This window comes from Lithobates pipiens, unplaced genomic scaffold (genome assembly GCF_037356315.1).
Source record: "Lithobates pipiens isolate NorthernLeopardFrog02 unplaced genomic scaffold, aLitPip1_a1.2 Scaffold_3, whole genome shotgun sequence".
Lineage (NCBI taxonomy): Eukaryota > Metazoa > Chordata > Amphibia > Anura > Ranidae > Lithobates > Lithobates pipiens.
Window position 1 is genome coordinate 260,007,968 of NW_027507790.1, and position 17,545 is coordinate 260,025,512.

A 17,545-nucleotide genomic window follows, 5' to 3' on the forward strand; every position below is an offset into this window, starting at 1 on the left:
TGTGTATCACCTTAACCACTTCAGCCCCGGAAGATTTTACCCCCCCCCCCCCCCACCCTTCCTGACCAGAGCACTTTTTGCGATTCGGCACTGCGCCGCTTTAACTGAGAATTGCGCGGTCACGCGGTGTGATACCCAAACAAAAACTGAAGTCCTTTTTCCCCACAAATAGAGCTTTCTTTTGATGGTATTTGATCACCTCTGCGGTTTTTATTTTTAGCGCTATAAACAAAAAAAGAGCAACAATTTTGGGAAAAAAACCCCAATATTTTTTACTTTTTGCTATAATAAATAACCCCCAAAAATATATAACATTTTTTCCTCAGTTTAGGACACTTTTTACACTATTTTGGGATCATTGTCATTTACACAGTGATCAGTGCTATAAAAATGCACTGATTACTGTGTAAATGTCACTGTCATGGAAGGGGTTAAACACTAGGGGGTGATCAAGGGGTTGTGTGTCCTGGGGAGTGATTCTAACTGTGGGGGGGGGGGGGTGGGCTACAAATCACCTGACCGAGATCACTGCTCTCGATAACAGGGAGCAGTGATCTCTGTCATGTTACTAGGCAGAACAGGGAAATGCCTTGTTTACATAGGCATCTCCCCATTCTGCAGCTCCGTGACACGATCGCCGGGATCACGCCTGCTAGCCCCGCCAATTATAGGGGATGTACAGGAACGCCCTTTACCCACCGCCATTGTGCCGACGTATATCAGCATGTAGCAGTCGGCAAGTGGTTAAAGAAAACCAGTCCTTAAAGCAGACCTTCAGTCATTTTTTCATCTTCCCATCTATTAAATCCTCCGCCCTTGTTGTTGTTTTAACTTTGGATAGTAAAACATTTTTTTTTTTCTACCAGTAAATACCTTATACAGCCCACTTCCTGTTTCTTGTCTGATCATTAGCCTGGACTTATGACATCATGCAAAGCTCTCTCTCTCACTCTTAAGAGTTTGCCCGGAAGGGAGGGGGATGAGTCTTAAGAGGGCCAATGAGAGCTGCAGAGCTGGAGGTGTACCTCTGTGTGTCTATGCAAATCCAGGAAGTGAACATGCAGCAGCTTCAGCTGCCCACAGTTAAAATGGCTGCAGCCAGGCTCAGTGGCGGGAGATTTCTGCAGCACATTTGGCAAGTACAGAATCACAGTACAGCGGAACCTTGGATTACGAGCATAATCCGTTCCAGGAGAATACTTGTAATCCAAAGCACTGGTATATCAAAGCAAGTTTCCCCATAGAAGTCAATGGAAACAAAGATAATTCGTTCCACATTGACTTCTATTGCATGCAATACCGCATGTGGCCAGAGGCGGGGGGGGGGGGGGGTTAGAAATACTCAGGGACAGCTCGGCTGAACTTGCAAACCCTTTGGAATAGCTTGAAAACATAGCTTTCCTTATGATACACAGTAAATCAGTCTGTATATGTAGTAAATAATGCTCGTTATACTTACTGTGGAAACTAAGAGGCATTGTGTAAAAAGACTGTTTGATCCTGTATGCACAGATCCTCCTCTTCTTCCACTGATTCCAGAACATGTCTGGATAAGACAGAGCCTTTGGAGTCAGGCTGCACATGCTCAGTTTGGTGTGTATTGCTAGAGAGTTTTATTTTTATTTTTCTTGGGAGAGTGCAGGCGATCAGCACAGGGCCAATCAGCACTGTCCAGACAGAGGGTCAGGGGGTATGCACACTGATAGGACAGCTCACTGTAGTATAAAAACTCCTCCTACAAGCTTTACCAGGAAGTGATTGAAGTCACAAGACTGCGATATACTGCTGATGGGAAAAGCCATTTAGCAGTTTATATTTACTTAATAGTTTAATTTCCATGTTCTGTGTACTGTAGGAGACCAGATATACCGTTTCCCCAAAAATAAGACCTAGCGTGACTGCCAGTGATGGCTATACAAGTCCTACCCCCCAAATAAGCCCTACCCTGTTTCCCCGAAAATAAGACCTACAAGGACTTTAACTAGGACTTATTGGGGGGGGGTTGGGCTTATATTGCAGCCATTACCGACAATCACGCTAGGTCTTATTTTTGGGGAACAGGGTAGTGCCTTGAGGCTCCTGGGTTTAGTAACACTAACTGTCTGATGTCCCTTGTCAATATCTCCCCCCCCCCCCCCTGCTTCTTCCCAGTGCTAGGCTGTGCCACTTTCATTGTCTGGGTGCGGGGTGACGTCGCTCCTGCACATGCAGAAGAGCTCAGTCATCCCAGAATACAGGCGCTGCACTGGAATGTAAACTGAGCTGTGCTTGTACACCTCAGTGTACATTCTAAAAACAACTGCGAGGTGGCAGCTACGTTTATCTTATTGCAGAAGAGAAATTGCATGTCTCTTCTGCAAAAAGAGAGCCTGTCTGTTCTCGGTAAGGACTTTAATTCCCCATTAAAGTGGTTGTAAACCTCAGACATGAGTATGAACAACGCATATGCCTCTATAGCAGGGTAGGCAACCTCGGCACTCCAGCTGTGGTGAAACGACAAATCCCATCATGCCTCTGTCTATAGGAGTCATGCCTGTGATTGTCAGGGTCTTGCAATGTCTCCTGGGACTTGTAGTTCCACCACAGCTGGAGGGCCGAGGTTGCCTACCCCTGCCCTATAGCGTGTGCTTGTCGAGAGAACCAATTGTCAATTTTGTCCACTGCTTCATTCCTCTGCTATCAACTACTTCTGAAAGGTTTTTCTGACACCAAGAGAAAAATGGTGACAAGGGAGGGCTCTCTAGTTGCTTGACAGCCTCAGCGCTGTTGATGTGTGAATGGGGGTGTCCCTTCTTTCCAATCAGCTCTTCTCACTGATGTTACTTCAGCTCTCCACCCCCCTGCTCTTCAGAGCTGAGAGATCTTGTGTATATTCTTCACTTTGAATGGATGTAGGGAAAAGATGGCTGGTAGATAGACAGGTACAACTTATGTAGGAGAATTTGTTTCATCTCTGTGTATCACCCGAGGCCAGTCATTTCAATGTGTATATGGAAGGGTTTACAACCAATTTAAGGAGACGTATTTCTTTTCCCTGCATGGGCAAAGCACAGGTTCACTTTATTCTCCACCCTCTATCGATGCAAAGTCCACTCCAATACTCAACTGTCAAATGACCAAACCTCTACTGCTCACTGATGGTCAAGTAGTTGACAGTTAACTTACAGGAGTGGGGTTTGGGCAAGGGAGGGGCAGAGCCCAACCTTGACTTGAGCATACGTAAACCCCGGCCCCTTGGTTTAACCACTTGCCCGATCATCCGCCGCAGTTGTACTGCAGCAGAATGGCACGGCTGGGCGAAACAACGCTATGCAACGTCGCTTCGCCCCCTGCTTGCCCACGGAGCCAATGCGAGTGCCCGGCGGTTTGTGATCACCGCCGGGCTCCCGCGATTGCTTGGGGAACACGGAGAACCGGGATCTGTGTGTGTAAACACACAATTTTCAGTTCTCCGAGGAGAGAAGTGACAGATCGTCTGTTCATACAACGTATGAACAGACGATCTATCTCTTTCCCTACAGTCCCCTGCCCCCTTCAGATAGAACACACAATAGGGAACACATTAACCCCTTGATTGCCCCCTAGTGGTTAACCCCTTCACTGCCAGTGACATTTTTACAGTAATCAATGCATTTTCTATAGCACTGATTGCTGTAAAAATTACAATTGTCCCAAAAGTGTGTCAAAATTGTCTGACGTGTCCGTCATAATGTCGTAGTCCCGATAAAAATCGCAGGTCACTACCATTACTAATAAAAAAAAAAAAAATTAATAATAAAAATGCCATAAAACTATGCCCTATTTTGAGGATGATATAACTTTTGCGCAAACCAATCAATATACGCTTTTTGCGATTTTTTTTTTTTAACCAAAAATATGTAGAAGAATACGTATCGGTCTAAACTGAGGGAAAAAAATGTTTTTATATATTTTGGGGATATTTTATTTATTTATAGCAAAAAGTTTAACAAATTGAGTTTTTTTTTCAAAATTGTCACTTATTTTTATTTTATTTTATAGCGCAAAAAATGAAAACTGCAGAGGTGATTAAATACCACCAGAAGAAAGCTCTATTTGTGAGGAAAAAAAAGGATGTCAATTTTGTTTGGTTGCAACGTCGCACGACCACGCAATTGTCAGTTAAAGCGACGCAGTGCCGAATCGCAAAAAAATGCTCTGGCCAGGAAGGGGGTAAAATCTTCCGGGGCTGAAGTGGCTAAAGAGGACCTTGATCACAGAGATTTGCTGCACTTCGGCAATATTGTTTGATGAAGCACTTTTTAGGCCAGGACAATGGAGCTTCATTTACACTTGTAAAAGAACACACATTTCACTGTGAAATGTTATACTAAAAACTTACCACAACTTTTTACATACGTGTCCATGACCTCCGCACTTATCCCATATGGCCCTTTATCACTTGGTGCGTGTTTCCTAAAAAAGTTCTATGAAAAAAAAAAAAAAAGATATATGTAACAAAAAATGACATTGTAAAAAAATACAACACTAGAGGGCACAGAAAGAAAAAATAAAATAAAATAAAAACAAATAGATAAGACATTCTAACGTCTCCATTCTACTAAAAATGTGTCTTTGTCCCCTTAGGAGAGATTTGAACAGATGATAATGACAGAAACAGCCATAAAAACCTTGAACATTCATCACTGAGGCGCTGGACTCGCCAACAATTTGTGGTGGAAGAAGGTCAATCACATCCATATGGGGAGTAATGACTCTAGGGAGGCTGCTCCAAGACCCCTTTCACACTGATGCAGATTTCAGGCGTTTTAGTGCTAGAAATAGAGCCTGTAAAGCGCCTGAAAACTGCTTTCCATTCACTACAATGGGTGCTTTCATACCCGGGCGATGCGCTTGTGGGACGTTCGGAAAAGTCCTGCAAACAGCGCCGCAACACGGGCGTTTTTAACCACTTTCCATGCAGGCCAATTCTGACATTTCGCTCCTACATGGAAAATTCATAGAAAATTACACAGAACCCCCAAAACATTATATATGTTTTTTTTTTTGTTTTTTGTTTTTAGCCAAGACCCTAGAGAATACAATGGTGGTCGTTGCAACTTTTTATCTCACACAGCATTTGCGCAGCAATTTTTCAAACCCTTAATTCTTTAAAGCGGAGGTCCACCCTAAAGTGGACCTTCCGCTCATCGGAACCCTCCCCCCCTCCGGCGCCACAATTGGCACCTTTCAGGGGGGAGGGGGGTGCAGGTACCTTTACAGTACAGGTATCTGCACCCACTTCCGGGATAGCTCTCTGCGAAAAGGGGCATAGATTACACCCCTTTCCGAAAGTCCCCCGCTGCCTGCTGGGAAACACACAGATCCCAGAGGCAGCGGGTCCATCCTTATTGCGCAGCGCGACTCGCGCATGCGCAGTAGGGAACCGGGAAATGAAGCCGAAAGGCTCCACTTCCTGATTTCCATACCCAAGATGGCGGCGGCAGCACCCGAGAGACGATCGAGAGATCGGCTTCGGGTGCCGACATCGCGGGCGCGCTGGACAGGTAAGTGTCACTATTTTAAAAGTCAGCAGCTGCAGTATTTGTAGCTGCTGGCTTTAAAAAAAATAAAAAATAAAAAAAACGCGGAGTTCCGGCGGACTCCCGCTTTAAAAAAAAAAAACACATTAAAGTTATCACAATTTTTTAGCATAATGTGAAAGATGAAGTTACGCCAAGTAAATACAGTGCCTTGCGAAAGTATTCGGCCCCCTTGAACATTTTTAAACTTCTTGTAATAGTAATAAAAGTGATCCTTTTTATTATTATTATTTTTTTTTTTTTTTAAGTGTCGACTAAAAAAAGCAAAGTAAAATTAACCATAAAAAAAAATTGTAAAAATGTAAAGCGCCCCCACAGAAGCGAACACATACGCAAGTCCCATCCACATATGAAAACGCTGTTCAAACCACACATGTGAAGTATCGCCGCAAACGTTAGAGCGAAAAGCAATAATTCTAGACCTAGACCTCCTCTGTAACTCAAAACGTCAAAGCGTAACCCATGGGGATTTTTAAGTACCAAAGTTTGGCGCCTTTCCACGAGCGTTTGCAGTTTTGAAGCGTGACATGTTCAGTATCTACAGTGCCTTGCAAAAGTATTTGGCCCCCTTGAACTTTTCAACCTTTTGCCACATTTCAGGCTTCAAACATAAAGATATAAAATTTTTATTTTTTGTAAAGAATCACCAACAAGTGGGTCACAATTGTGAAGTGGAACGAAATCTATTGGATTTTTGAAACTTTTTTAACTAATAAAAAAATGAAAAGTGGGGCGTGCAAAATTATTCGGCCCCCTTGCGTTAATACTTTGTAGAGCCACCTTTTGCTGCGATTACAGCTGCAAGTCGCTTGGGGTATGTCTCTATCAGTTTTGCACATCGAGAGACTGAAATTCTTGCCCATTCTTCCTTGCAAAACAGCTCGAGCTCAGTGAGGTTGGATGGAGAGCGTTTGTGAACAGCAGTTTTCAGCTCTTTCCACAGATTCTCGATTGGATTCAGGTCTGGACTTTGACTTGGCCATTCTAACACCTGGATACGTTTATTTGTGAACCATTCCTTTGTAGATTTTGCTGTATGTTTGGGATCATTGTCTTGTTGGAAGATAAATCTCTGTCCCAGTTTCAGGTCTTTTGCAGACTCCAACAGGTTTTCATCCAGAATGGTCCTGTATTTGGCTGCATCCATCTTCTCCTCAATTTTACCCATCTTCCCTGTCCCTGCTGAAGAAAAGCAGGCCCAAACCATGATGCTGCCACCACCATGTTTGACAGTGGGGATGGTGTGTTGAGGGTGATGAGCTGTGTTGCTTTTACGCCAAACATATCATTTTGAAATTGTGGGCAAAAAGTTTGATTCTGGTTTCATCTGACCAGAGCACCTTCTTCCACATGTTTGGTGTGTCTCCCAGGTGGCTTGTGGCAAACTTTAGACAAGACTTTTTATGGATATCTTTGAGAAATGGCTTTCTTCTTGCCACTCTTCCATAAAGGCCAGATTTGTGCAGTGTACGACTGATTGTTGTCCTATGGACAGACTCTCCCACCTCAGCTGTAGTTCTCTGCAGTTCATCCAGAGTGATCATGGGCCTCTTGGCTGCATCTCTGATCAGTCTTCTCCTTGTCTGAGCTGAAAGTTTAGAGGGATGGCCAGGTCTTGGTAGATTTGCAGTGGTCTGATACTCCTTCCATTTCAAAATGATCGCTTGCACAGTGCTCCTTGGGATGTTTAAAGCTTGGGGAATCTTTTTGTATCCAAATCCGGCTTTAAACTTCTCCACAACAGTATTACGGACCTGCCTGGTGTGTTCCTTGGTCTTCATGATGCTCTCTGCGCTTTCAACAGAACCCTGAGACTATCACAGAGCAGGTGCATTTATACAGAGACTTGATTACACACAGGTGGATACTATTTATCACCATCAGTCATTTAGGACAACATTGGATCATTCAGAGATCCTCGCTGAACTTCTGGAGTGAGTTTGCTGCACTGAAAGTAAAGGGGCCGAATAATTTTGCACGCACCACTTTTCAGTTTTTTATTTGCTAAAAAAGTTTCAAATATCCAATAGATTTCGTTCCCCTTCACAATTGTGTCCCACTTGTTGGCGATTCTTCACAAAAAATTTACATTTTATATCTTTATGTTTGAAGCCTGAAATGTGGCAAAAGGTTGAAAAGTTCAAGGGGGCCGAATACTTTCACAAGGCACTGTAGATACTGAACATGTCACGCTTCAAAACTGCAAACGCTCGTGGAAAGGCGCCAAACTTTGGTACTTAAAAATCCCCATGGGTTACGCTTTGACGTTTTGAGTTACAGAGGAGGTCTAGGGCTAGAATTATTGCTTTTCGCTCTAACGTTTGCGGCGATACTTCACATGTGTGGTTTGAACAGCGTTTTCATATGTGGATGGGACTTGCATATGCGTTCGCTTCTGTGGGGGCGCTTTACATTTTTACAATTTTTTTTTTATGGTTAATTTTACTTTGCTTTTTTTAGTCGACACTTTAAAAAAAAAAAAAAAAAAGAATCACTTTTATTACTATTACAAGAAATGTAAACATCCGTTGTAATAGGAATATGGGATGATCGGTCCCTCTTTACAGTGATTTCTGAATTCAATAAGAGCCCACATCTCACCTCTAGGCTGGGAAGCCTGAAATAAAAAAATTTAATAAAACGATCTTGGCTTCCTAGCCGTGGCGGCGCTATTCATTTGAATGCAGAGGCCGGGCGTGACGTCATAACATCGCGCCTGGCCTCCGAACGATCATAGAGACTCCGGCGACCATCTGGGGAATAGAAATCTCTATGGTCACCATCCGAGGCTGACAGATCCTGTCTCCGACTCACCGATGGATGCGGTCAGTGGTTAGAAGCACCGGAGGGCAGGCCATAAGAACGATCAAGTGGCGGAACAGCCGCTATGATCGTTCTTATGGTGTAGGGAATCGCCGGCTGAAAAAAGCCAATATCTGATGATGCCTGTAGCTGCACCCATCATTCAGATATACCTGCTTAAAGTCGAGGACGTCATATGATGTACCTTGGGTGGGAAGAGGTTAAACCCCTTTTTTGGGGTTAAAAGCACCCCGATATTGGTTGAAAAGTGCCACTTAACCACTTGCCGACCAGCGCACGCCGATGTACGTCGGCAGAATGGCACGGGCAGGCAAATGGGCATACCTGTACGTCCCTTTAAATTTGCCGCCCTGCTATCGGGAGAGCGCCGCCGCCGGCGCGCTCCCACGCTGGTCGGGACCCCCGTGAGTCCGGTCGCGGGACCCGCGGACTCTATCGCCGCGGGCATACCCACGATCGTCTCACGGAGCGGCCGAATGAAGAAATGTCGTTGTAAAGAGCATTTCTCCATTCTGCCTAGCAACTAGTGACGCTGATCTCTGCTCCATGTGATTGGAGCAGAGATCAGCGTTCACTAAATTAAAGCCCAACCCCCCCACAGTTAGTAACACATCCCTAGGAACACTTAACCCCTACACTGCCACCCACTGGTTAACCCTTTCACTGCCAGTGTCATTTACACAGGAATCACTGCATTTATATAGCAGTGATTACTGTATAAATGACAATGGTCCCAAAAATGTCCGATGTGTCCGCCACAATGTCGCAGTCACAATAAAAATCGCTGATTGGCGCCATTACTAGTAAAAAAAAAAAAATAATAAAAAATTAATAAAAATGCCATAAAACTATCCCTATTTTGTAAACGCTATAACTTTTGCGCAAAGCAATCAATAATCGCTTATTGCGATTTTTTTTTACCAAAAATATGTAGAAGAATACGTATCGGCCTAAACTGAGGGGAAAAAATTTTTATATATATTTTTGGGGGATATTAATTATAACAAAAAGTAAAAAATAATGCATTTTTTTCAAAATTGTCGCTCTATTTTTGTTTATAGCGCAAAAAATAAAAACCGCAGAGGTGATCAAATACCACCAAAAGAAAGCTCTATTTGTGAGAAAAAAAAAGACGTCAAGACGCAGTGCCGAATCGCAAAAAGTGGTCTGGTCTTTGACCAGCAAAATGGTCCGGTCTGTAAGTGGTTAAACCGCAGTAAAGCACCTCTAAAATGAGTGGCGCTTTACTGCTAACGGCCCACAGTTTCAGTGTGAAAGCAAAGTGTAAGCTCACCTTTGGGAACAGGTTACATATTCCACCCGTTTTTATGGGTGAAACGTAACGTGTTCCGTAATAGGATGCCGTGTTGGGGAATCATATGGCCGGTACAAAAATACATCACAACAAAAATCACTGTTCAGAAAAAAAGAGATAGGATGCAAGATAACATTGTAGGCGGTAAACAAGAGTCTTCTGGTATAGACCATCAAATATATAGTAGGAAGTAAACCCATCTTTAAGACAGTTTAATTTCCGGCAGGTGCCGAAAATGTAACACTCCCATTGGTTGTGCTCTCAACCAAACTGTCAACACCATCCAATGGCTGTTGTCATAACTGATCACATGTGCAGCATCATGGCAGTTATAGAGTAAACAGAGGCCAAGGTGGCAGCTTCCTTGGCTGAAAACGATAGGGGGGTTTACTTCCACTTTAAGTAAAGGACATAGACTTAGGAGGACAAGCCTCAAGATGAGAAGGTTAATCCAAAGTACAATTTAGGTTAAAAATATAGAGTAACACCAACTAAACCAGTCAGGGGGGACATTCTCAGTAAACGGTGCGGAGAAGAAGCTCTGCTCAGGACGTTGGGCGTGTAATACGGTCCCTTACCTGGGGGAGACGCTCAGTCAATGCCCCAGGGATATGGCCTCTGAGTTGATATGAGGACCATGTCGTTCCAAAAGAGTCCCAAAAAAGGGGGGGAAGAGAGACATGTAGCCAGTAGGTTATAGGTTGTCCAGGGTGTAAGAGGTATGGTTCCACCATCAAGGTAGTAAGAGGGAGTCATCAAAGTCTGGAGGTATGTAGTGGGTTCTTTATTCATTTCTTTCTAATCTTTAACAAAAACTTTAGGGGAAAAAATCCCGTCGTTTATTCTCCTCTTCCGAACATTCACAGAACATTTTTTATTCTATGAAAACAATCCAAGCACTTTAATAGAGGCAGGGACAGGAAGGAGCACAATGATAAGCTGGATACACACTATATATTTTTCTTTCCATTTTTTTCCTTTAGATCTACCAAAACCATATACCGTATATACTCGAGTATAAGCCGAGATTTTCAGCCTCTTTTTTGAGGCTGAAAGTGCCCCCCTCGGCTTATACTCGAGTCATCGCTGTCTGCCCGCTCGATCAGCGTGTCGAGCAGACAGACAGCGGCCATTCTGATTCAAAAGCCGCGCCTCCGGCTCCGCCTTCGCCTGTGATAGGCGGAACACTGAATTTCCCAGCAGCCTGTGTTCCGCCTATCACGGACGTCGTATCATCCTCGTACTACGGACGAGGATGATACGACGTCTGTGATAGGCGGAACACAGGCTGCTGGGAAATTCAGTGTTCCGCCTATCACAGGCGAAGGAGGAGGCGCGGCTTTTGAATTTTACAATGGCCGCCGACGAAGAGGGCACGGGACGGAGGCAAGGCAAGGCACGGCACGGCACGGGACGGGACGGGACGGGACGAAGGCAAGGCACGACACGGGACGGAGGCTCGGGACAAAGGCTCGGGACACAGGTAGGCTGGACACACACACACACACACACACACACACACACACACACACACACACACATGGATGGATGGATGGATACACACACACACAGGGATGGATGGATGGATGGAGACACACACACACAGGGATGGATGGATGGATGGATGGAGACACACACACACACACAGGGATGGATGGATGGATGGATGGAGACACACACACAGGGATGGATGGATGGATGGATGGAGACACACACACACAGGGATGGATGGATGGATGGACACACACAGGGATGGATGGACGGACACACAGGGATGGACGGACACACAGGGACGGACGGACACACAGGGATGGACGGACACACACACAGGGATGGACAGGCATGTCTCACCCTCGGCTTATACACGAGTCAATAAGTTTGCCAGTTTTTTTGGGGGTAAATTGGGGGCCTCGGCTTATATTCGGGTCGGCCTATACTCGAGTATATACGGTAAAAGGAGGTCAAAGCTAAACACGTGCAATTAGTATGCAATCAGGCAGGCCTTTGCACTACATAGTTGAAGGTAAATTTAAAGGAAATTGAACAACAAACGTTGTATAGTGTGTATCCTCACTTAGACCCGAGGTAATTAACCCACAACACAGCGCTGGAAATTCAATGCTGTGAAGAAGACCTGTCACCAACAGAGAGAAGATTTTAACACTAAGGCCCTTTTCATACTGCCGCAACTTGAAAGTCAATGCGATTTTACTGTGATTTAATGCCTGTGTAAACTTGAGGTCTATGGCCCTCAACTCGCATCAAAATCGGACCAAAGTAGTACAGGGACTACTTTGAAGTCACACAGATATGAATGGTACTCACTGAAAATCATGGGGTACAACTTGTCATGCGACTTTGCAGTCCCCTTTTGCAGAACAAGTCCCACAAGTGTGAAAGTGGCCTTAAAGGGGCTTATTTACTAAAGCTAAAGAGCGCAAAATTAGTCACACTCCTGCAGAGAAACCAATCAGCTTCTAACCTCAGCTTGTTCAATTAAGCTTTGGCAATTACACCTGGATGCCGATTGGTTTCTATGCAGAGTGTTTTGCACTTTTTCGCTTTAGTAAATAAACCCCTAAGGAACAATAAGCATCTTGCTGGGAGGTACACTTCATTACAGGTAAGTTATGTGACCGACGCCGTAGCCAAGTAAAAACATGTAACTTCATCAAGATTTCACAAGTTACTATACTTGTTTCTGTTAGAGCGCATTGGTTTCAGTCATACACGTACTAAGCCAGTGTTTCTCAACTGCAGTCCTCAAGGTGCCCTAGCAGGTCATGTTTTCAGGATTTCCCATATGAAACAGCTGTAGTAATTACTAAGGCAGTGTGCCAGGGGTGGGCTCAGCCCTTCCTTCTCTGCTGTCGGCTAATTGCCAGCTCCTATCTCTCCACAGTTACTCAGCTGTTGATGATATCCTGCTCGTCAGTCCTGCCTACTTAAGCCTTCCAGCCCAAAGGATCTCTGCCTTCGCCTTGGCCACCATCACAGAGCCTATCTCCTGCGTTCCTGTTTAAAGACTGGCCTTGCTGAGATCCCTTCTGGCTCCAGATCCTGCTTGCTGTTCCACTACATTGATCCCTGACTTCTGGCTTGGCTGACTATCCATTTTGGTTACTGAACTCCGGCTATGTTTTGACTACGTTTGTTCTTTTTACTTTTATTATTAAACAAGTGTGATTTAACTGTACTTCTGTCTCTGTCTGATTTCATGGTTTATGACACAGTAAAACTGATCAAATCACCTGTGCAAAATAATGGAGAGCCTGAAAACATGACCTGTTGGGGCACCTTGAGGACTGGAGTTGAGAAACAATGTTCTAAGCAATAAAGCTTCGAAAAGGGACTCGCTTTCCTGGTCTATCCAAAAGTAAATAAAATGTATTGGCTGGAGTTGAGCTTTAACATAATATTACAGTAGGATTGGATGAAGACGGTTGACATTTTATTACAAAGATTCTCATAATGCTGCAAAAGAATCAGTTCCAAGCCAATAGGAAGCTCATTACAGGCTGACGGGACCCCCCATCAAAATAATCACTATGACATGGTGACATAACAGTTGGCTGATCTATAGCGGAGGACCTCCCTGATGACATCGACTGGCCATAGTTGGTGGGAACAATCAGGCAGCTTAAAAGAAAACATTATTTCCAGGACTCTGCTGCCTGGAGAATGGAAGAGACGCGTTCAATGCCGAATGCCCTCTAATGCCAACGCTGAGATTAATACTTGACTGAAGAACATCTCACCACCACATTCACTCACCTGAATACTTCCTTCTGTGGCAAGGACTTCAGCAACTGGCACAGACTGAATAAACTGCATAAATCCTGTTAAATAAAAATGAAGATTGTATTAGGGATAAATTCCAATACAATCAAGCATATACACCAATCAACCATAAATGTCTGACCATGGACAGGTTACGCGACTAACATTGATTATCTTGTTACAGCGGCACCTGAAAGTTTGTTGGGATATATTAAGCAGCAAGTAAACATGTTGTCCCTGAAGTTGATGTGTTCAAAGCAGTAAAACAGTCATCACAGTTTTTTGTATATGGGGCAGCATTGGTTAAAAAAAAAAAAAAAAAAAAAATCTAAAATAAACTGCGCTTATGATAAACAAAAACAAAAATTTGTAGCTGCAACAATCAAGTGAGATATTATCACAAAAATGAAATAGGTGAACAAGTATGTTGCGCTTAAATTAAATAAACAGTAAATAAATAATATAAACAAGTGAGTCCAAGAGTCACAAACGTGACACAATAGTAAAAGTTTGAATGCTGTGTCACCAACTTCCTCCACCTTGTGAGAGCACCAAAAAAGAAAAAAAATAAGATGTGCCCTTTTACCAAAGAGCGTTGACCACCTATGACTTGCCCTAGCAAATCTCAGCCAATCTATATTCCCTAGCACAGTGATGGCGAACCCATGGCACGCGTGCCGCTGCCGGCACGCCGAGCCCTCTCTGTGGGCACGCCATAAAAGGAGAGCCATTAAATGAGAAAAGCACACAGTGAAAGCATAATCGTCCGCACCGCAAACTACATCTCCCAGAGTTCTGTAGGCGAGTGGGCGTGACAAAGAATAAGTGCCCAGGGGTGACGTGCGCACGCTAATCCAATCATAGAGGCTGTCTCATCCACACCTCACCCACCATCAAACAAATCAGCGCTGGCGCGCTGGGCGTGACTGGGAGAACATGCGGCTGGGATCAGAGGAGACTTGTGGGCGGGAATGAGCTGCCGGAGAGACTGGAGACAGGCAAGATCAATGTGGAGTGGATCCATTATTTCCCTGCATCTAAACATTTCTAAAGTAAGCCTTTCACTGTTAAAGTTTATTGCTTGTTTAACGGTATGTAACAATCTACAAAAAACTAATACAAACCAACTCACTACAATGCTGACATTGTGCTCTGTACAGTTACAGATTTTACTCAATTTTGCAAAATAAAGGTGTTAATTCGGTGAGTGCATGTGTCAGGTAGGTGAATATATGTGTCGAGTAGGTGAGTGTAATGGGTCAGGTAGGTGAGTGCATGTGTCAGGTAGGTGAGTGCATGTGTCAGGTAGGTGAGTGCATGTGTCAGGGAGGTGAGTGCATGTGTCAGGGAGGTGAGTGCATGTGTCAGGGAGGTGAGTGCATGTGTCAGGGAGGTGAGTGCATGTGTCAGGGAGGTGAGTGCATGTGTCAGGGAGGTGAGTGCATGTGTCAGGGAGGTGAGTGCATGTGTCAGGGAGGTGAGTGCATGTGTCAGGGAGGTGAGTGCATGTGTCAGGGAGGTGAGTGCATGTGTCAGGGAGGTGAGTGCAATGGGTCAGGTAGGTGAGTGCATGTGTCAGGTAGGTGAGTGCATGGGTCAGGTAGGTGAGTGCAATGGGTCAGGTAGGTGAGTGCATGTGTCAGGTAGGTGAGTGCATGTGTCAGGTAGGTGAGTGCATGTGTCAGGTAGGTGAGTGCCTGTGTCAGGGAGGTGAGGGTAATGGTCAGGTAGGTGAGTGGATTATGAGCACAACGCATTGCTGATCCCTGCATTCTGAGCGAATCTGCTAGAATTGTAGGTTTTTGGTCCCTTAGGATTTATTCAGAGGGATGATCAGTCCCATCCTCTGTACAGAGCCGCTGGCAGGTTTAATTCTGTGTTGGCACTTTGAAAGAAATAAGTTGGTTTTGCATTGCGGTTTGGGCACTCGGGCTCAAAAAGGTTCGCCATCACTGCCCTAGCAAATCTCAACCAACGATTTGCGCTAGCAAATCTCAGCCAATGACTTGCCCAAGCAAATCTCAGCCAATGACTTGCCCAAGCAAATCTCAGCCAATGGCTTGCCTTAGCAAATGCCAGCCAATGGCCTGCCCAGCAAATCTTAGCCAATGACTTGCCCTAGAAATTGCCAGCCAATGACTTGCCCTAGAAATTGCCAGCCAATGACTTGCCCTAGAAATTGCCAGCCAATGACTTGCCCTAGAAATTGCCAGCCAATGACTTGCCCTAGAAATTGCCAGCCAATGACTTGCCCTAGAAATTGCCAGCCAATGACTTGCCCTAGAAATTGCCAGCCAATGACTTGCCCTAGAAATTGCCAGCCAATGACTTGCCCTAGCAAATCTCAGCCAATGACTTGCCCTAGAAATTGCCAGCCAATGACTTGCCCTAGAAATTGCCAGCCAATGACTTGCCCTAGAAATTGCCAGCCAATGACTTGCCCTAGAAATTGCCAGCCAACGACTTGCCCTAGAAATTGCCAGCCAACGACTTGCCCTAGAAATTGCCAGCCAACGACTTGCCCTAGAAATTGCCAGCCAACGACTTGCCCTAGAAATTGCCAGCCAACGACTTGCCCTAGAAATTGCCAGCCAACGACTTGCCCTAGAAATTGTCAGCCAACGACTTGCCCTAGCAAATCTCAGCCAATGACTTGCCCTAGCAAATCTCAGCCAATGACTTGCCCTAGCAAATCTCAGCCAATCTATATCCCCTAGCAAATCTCAACCAACGATTTGCCCTATAAATCTATAAAATGTGCCCTATAAATCTAAGCCAATGGCTCTAGCAAGTAACAGCCAATGACCTTGTCCTAGCAAATCTCAGCCAATGGCCTGCCCGGCAATTCTCTGCCAATGACCTCCCCTAGCACATCTCAGCCAATGACTTCCCAGTTTTTCTGAAATGCGTTAAGAGAGCGGTTTCTGTTTTATCTATAGAAGGCATTAATTTTGACTGTAAACATAAAATAAACCAACAATTCTAAAAACTATTTTTAAAATCCACCACAATTCACATTCCTAATGTCTTCATCAGTCCATTAAAAAGGTTTTTTCTTCTTTTTTTCTTTTAAACCTCTTTTAGAGAACAGCTGCTCTCAAACAAAACAGGAGAACAAACATTCATTTGGTGCTGCAGAGTCAGGAAAGACTCATTCCGTCTGAGGTTTCCATTAAGGTACAATGACTGTTCTTAGCCCAACAAAGGAACTATTAAAATGTCCCCAGAAAAAGCACTTCAATTATGTATACAGGTCTTACCAAAACCCCCCACTGCTCTATTTAGAAACAGAGGGCTGGTGGGAGTACTAACCATTATACTGGCCAATGCTGGGCACAGACAGGCAGATCAATAAGATTTACAGATTTACAGTTATATAGTGTCAGGGGCGACCTAATGAGTATATTGAAATCAGGTATGTTGAAGTCAAAGGAAGCGGCGGGGGGGGGGGGGGGGGGGGGGGTCGTGGAAGGAAAATGATTAATGGTTTTCATTTTTGTTACAAATAAATATGTGAAAAGTGTGGAGTGCATTTGTATTCAGCCCCCTTTACTCTGATACCCCTAACTAAAATCTATTGTCATTGGACAGTTTAACCCGCCCTCTTTTCTAAGGGTGGGGGGAAAGAGTCTGAGTTATTTTATCTGTTGTGTCCATGTGTGATAATAAATGAGTTTGTTGTTTGCCACTCTACACCGGTGTTGTCTGGTGACTGGGTGGGCTAAAGGGTCTTGGATAGTGCTGGTTCTGGACAGGGGAAGCACAGACGGCGGACAGGGACCTGTTTGAGGGGTTCATCACAGAGATAATTTCTTTGTTCCTGGAATCTAACTCTTCTCCTAGTAAAAGCAGCACACTCATAAACACTGGCTAGGCACACAGTTAACCCTTTGATCGCCCCTGATGTTTAACCTCTTCCCCGCCAGCGTCTTTATTACAGTGGCAGTGCATATTTTTAGCACTGATCACTGTATTAGTGTAACTGGTTCCCGCAAAGTGTCACAAGTGTCAGTGTGTGAATGTCCACCGCAATATCGCAGACCTGCTATAAGTCACTGATCGCCGC

General features: G+C 44.5%; 1 protein-coding gene across 2 annotated transcripts in view; it reads right to left on the reverse strand.

The window, feature by feature from the left end:
* Positions 1-17,545, reverse strand: part of PIK3C3 (phosphatidylinositol 3-kinase catalytic subunit type 3) — a 352,843-nt gene that overhangs the window by 168,820 nt on the left and 166,478 nt on the right. For both annotated transcript variants that reach the window (XM_077463088.1, XM_077463087.1), the window contains 2 exons: positions 13,474-13,538; positions 4,361-4,445 (listed from right to left, as the gene is read on the reverse strand). In XM_077463088.1, coding sequence (XP_077319214.1) covers positions 4,361-4,445; positions 13,474-13,538 — 150 coding nt within the window. The remainder of the gene's footprint in view (positions 1-4,360; positions 4,446-13,473; positions 13,539-17,545) is intronic.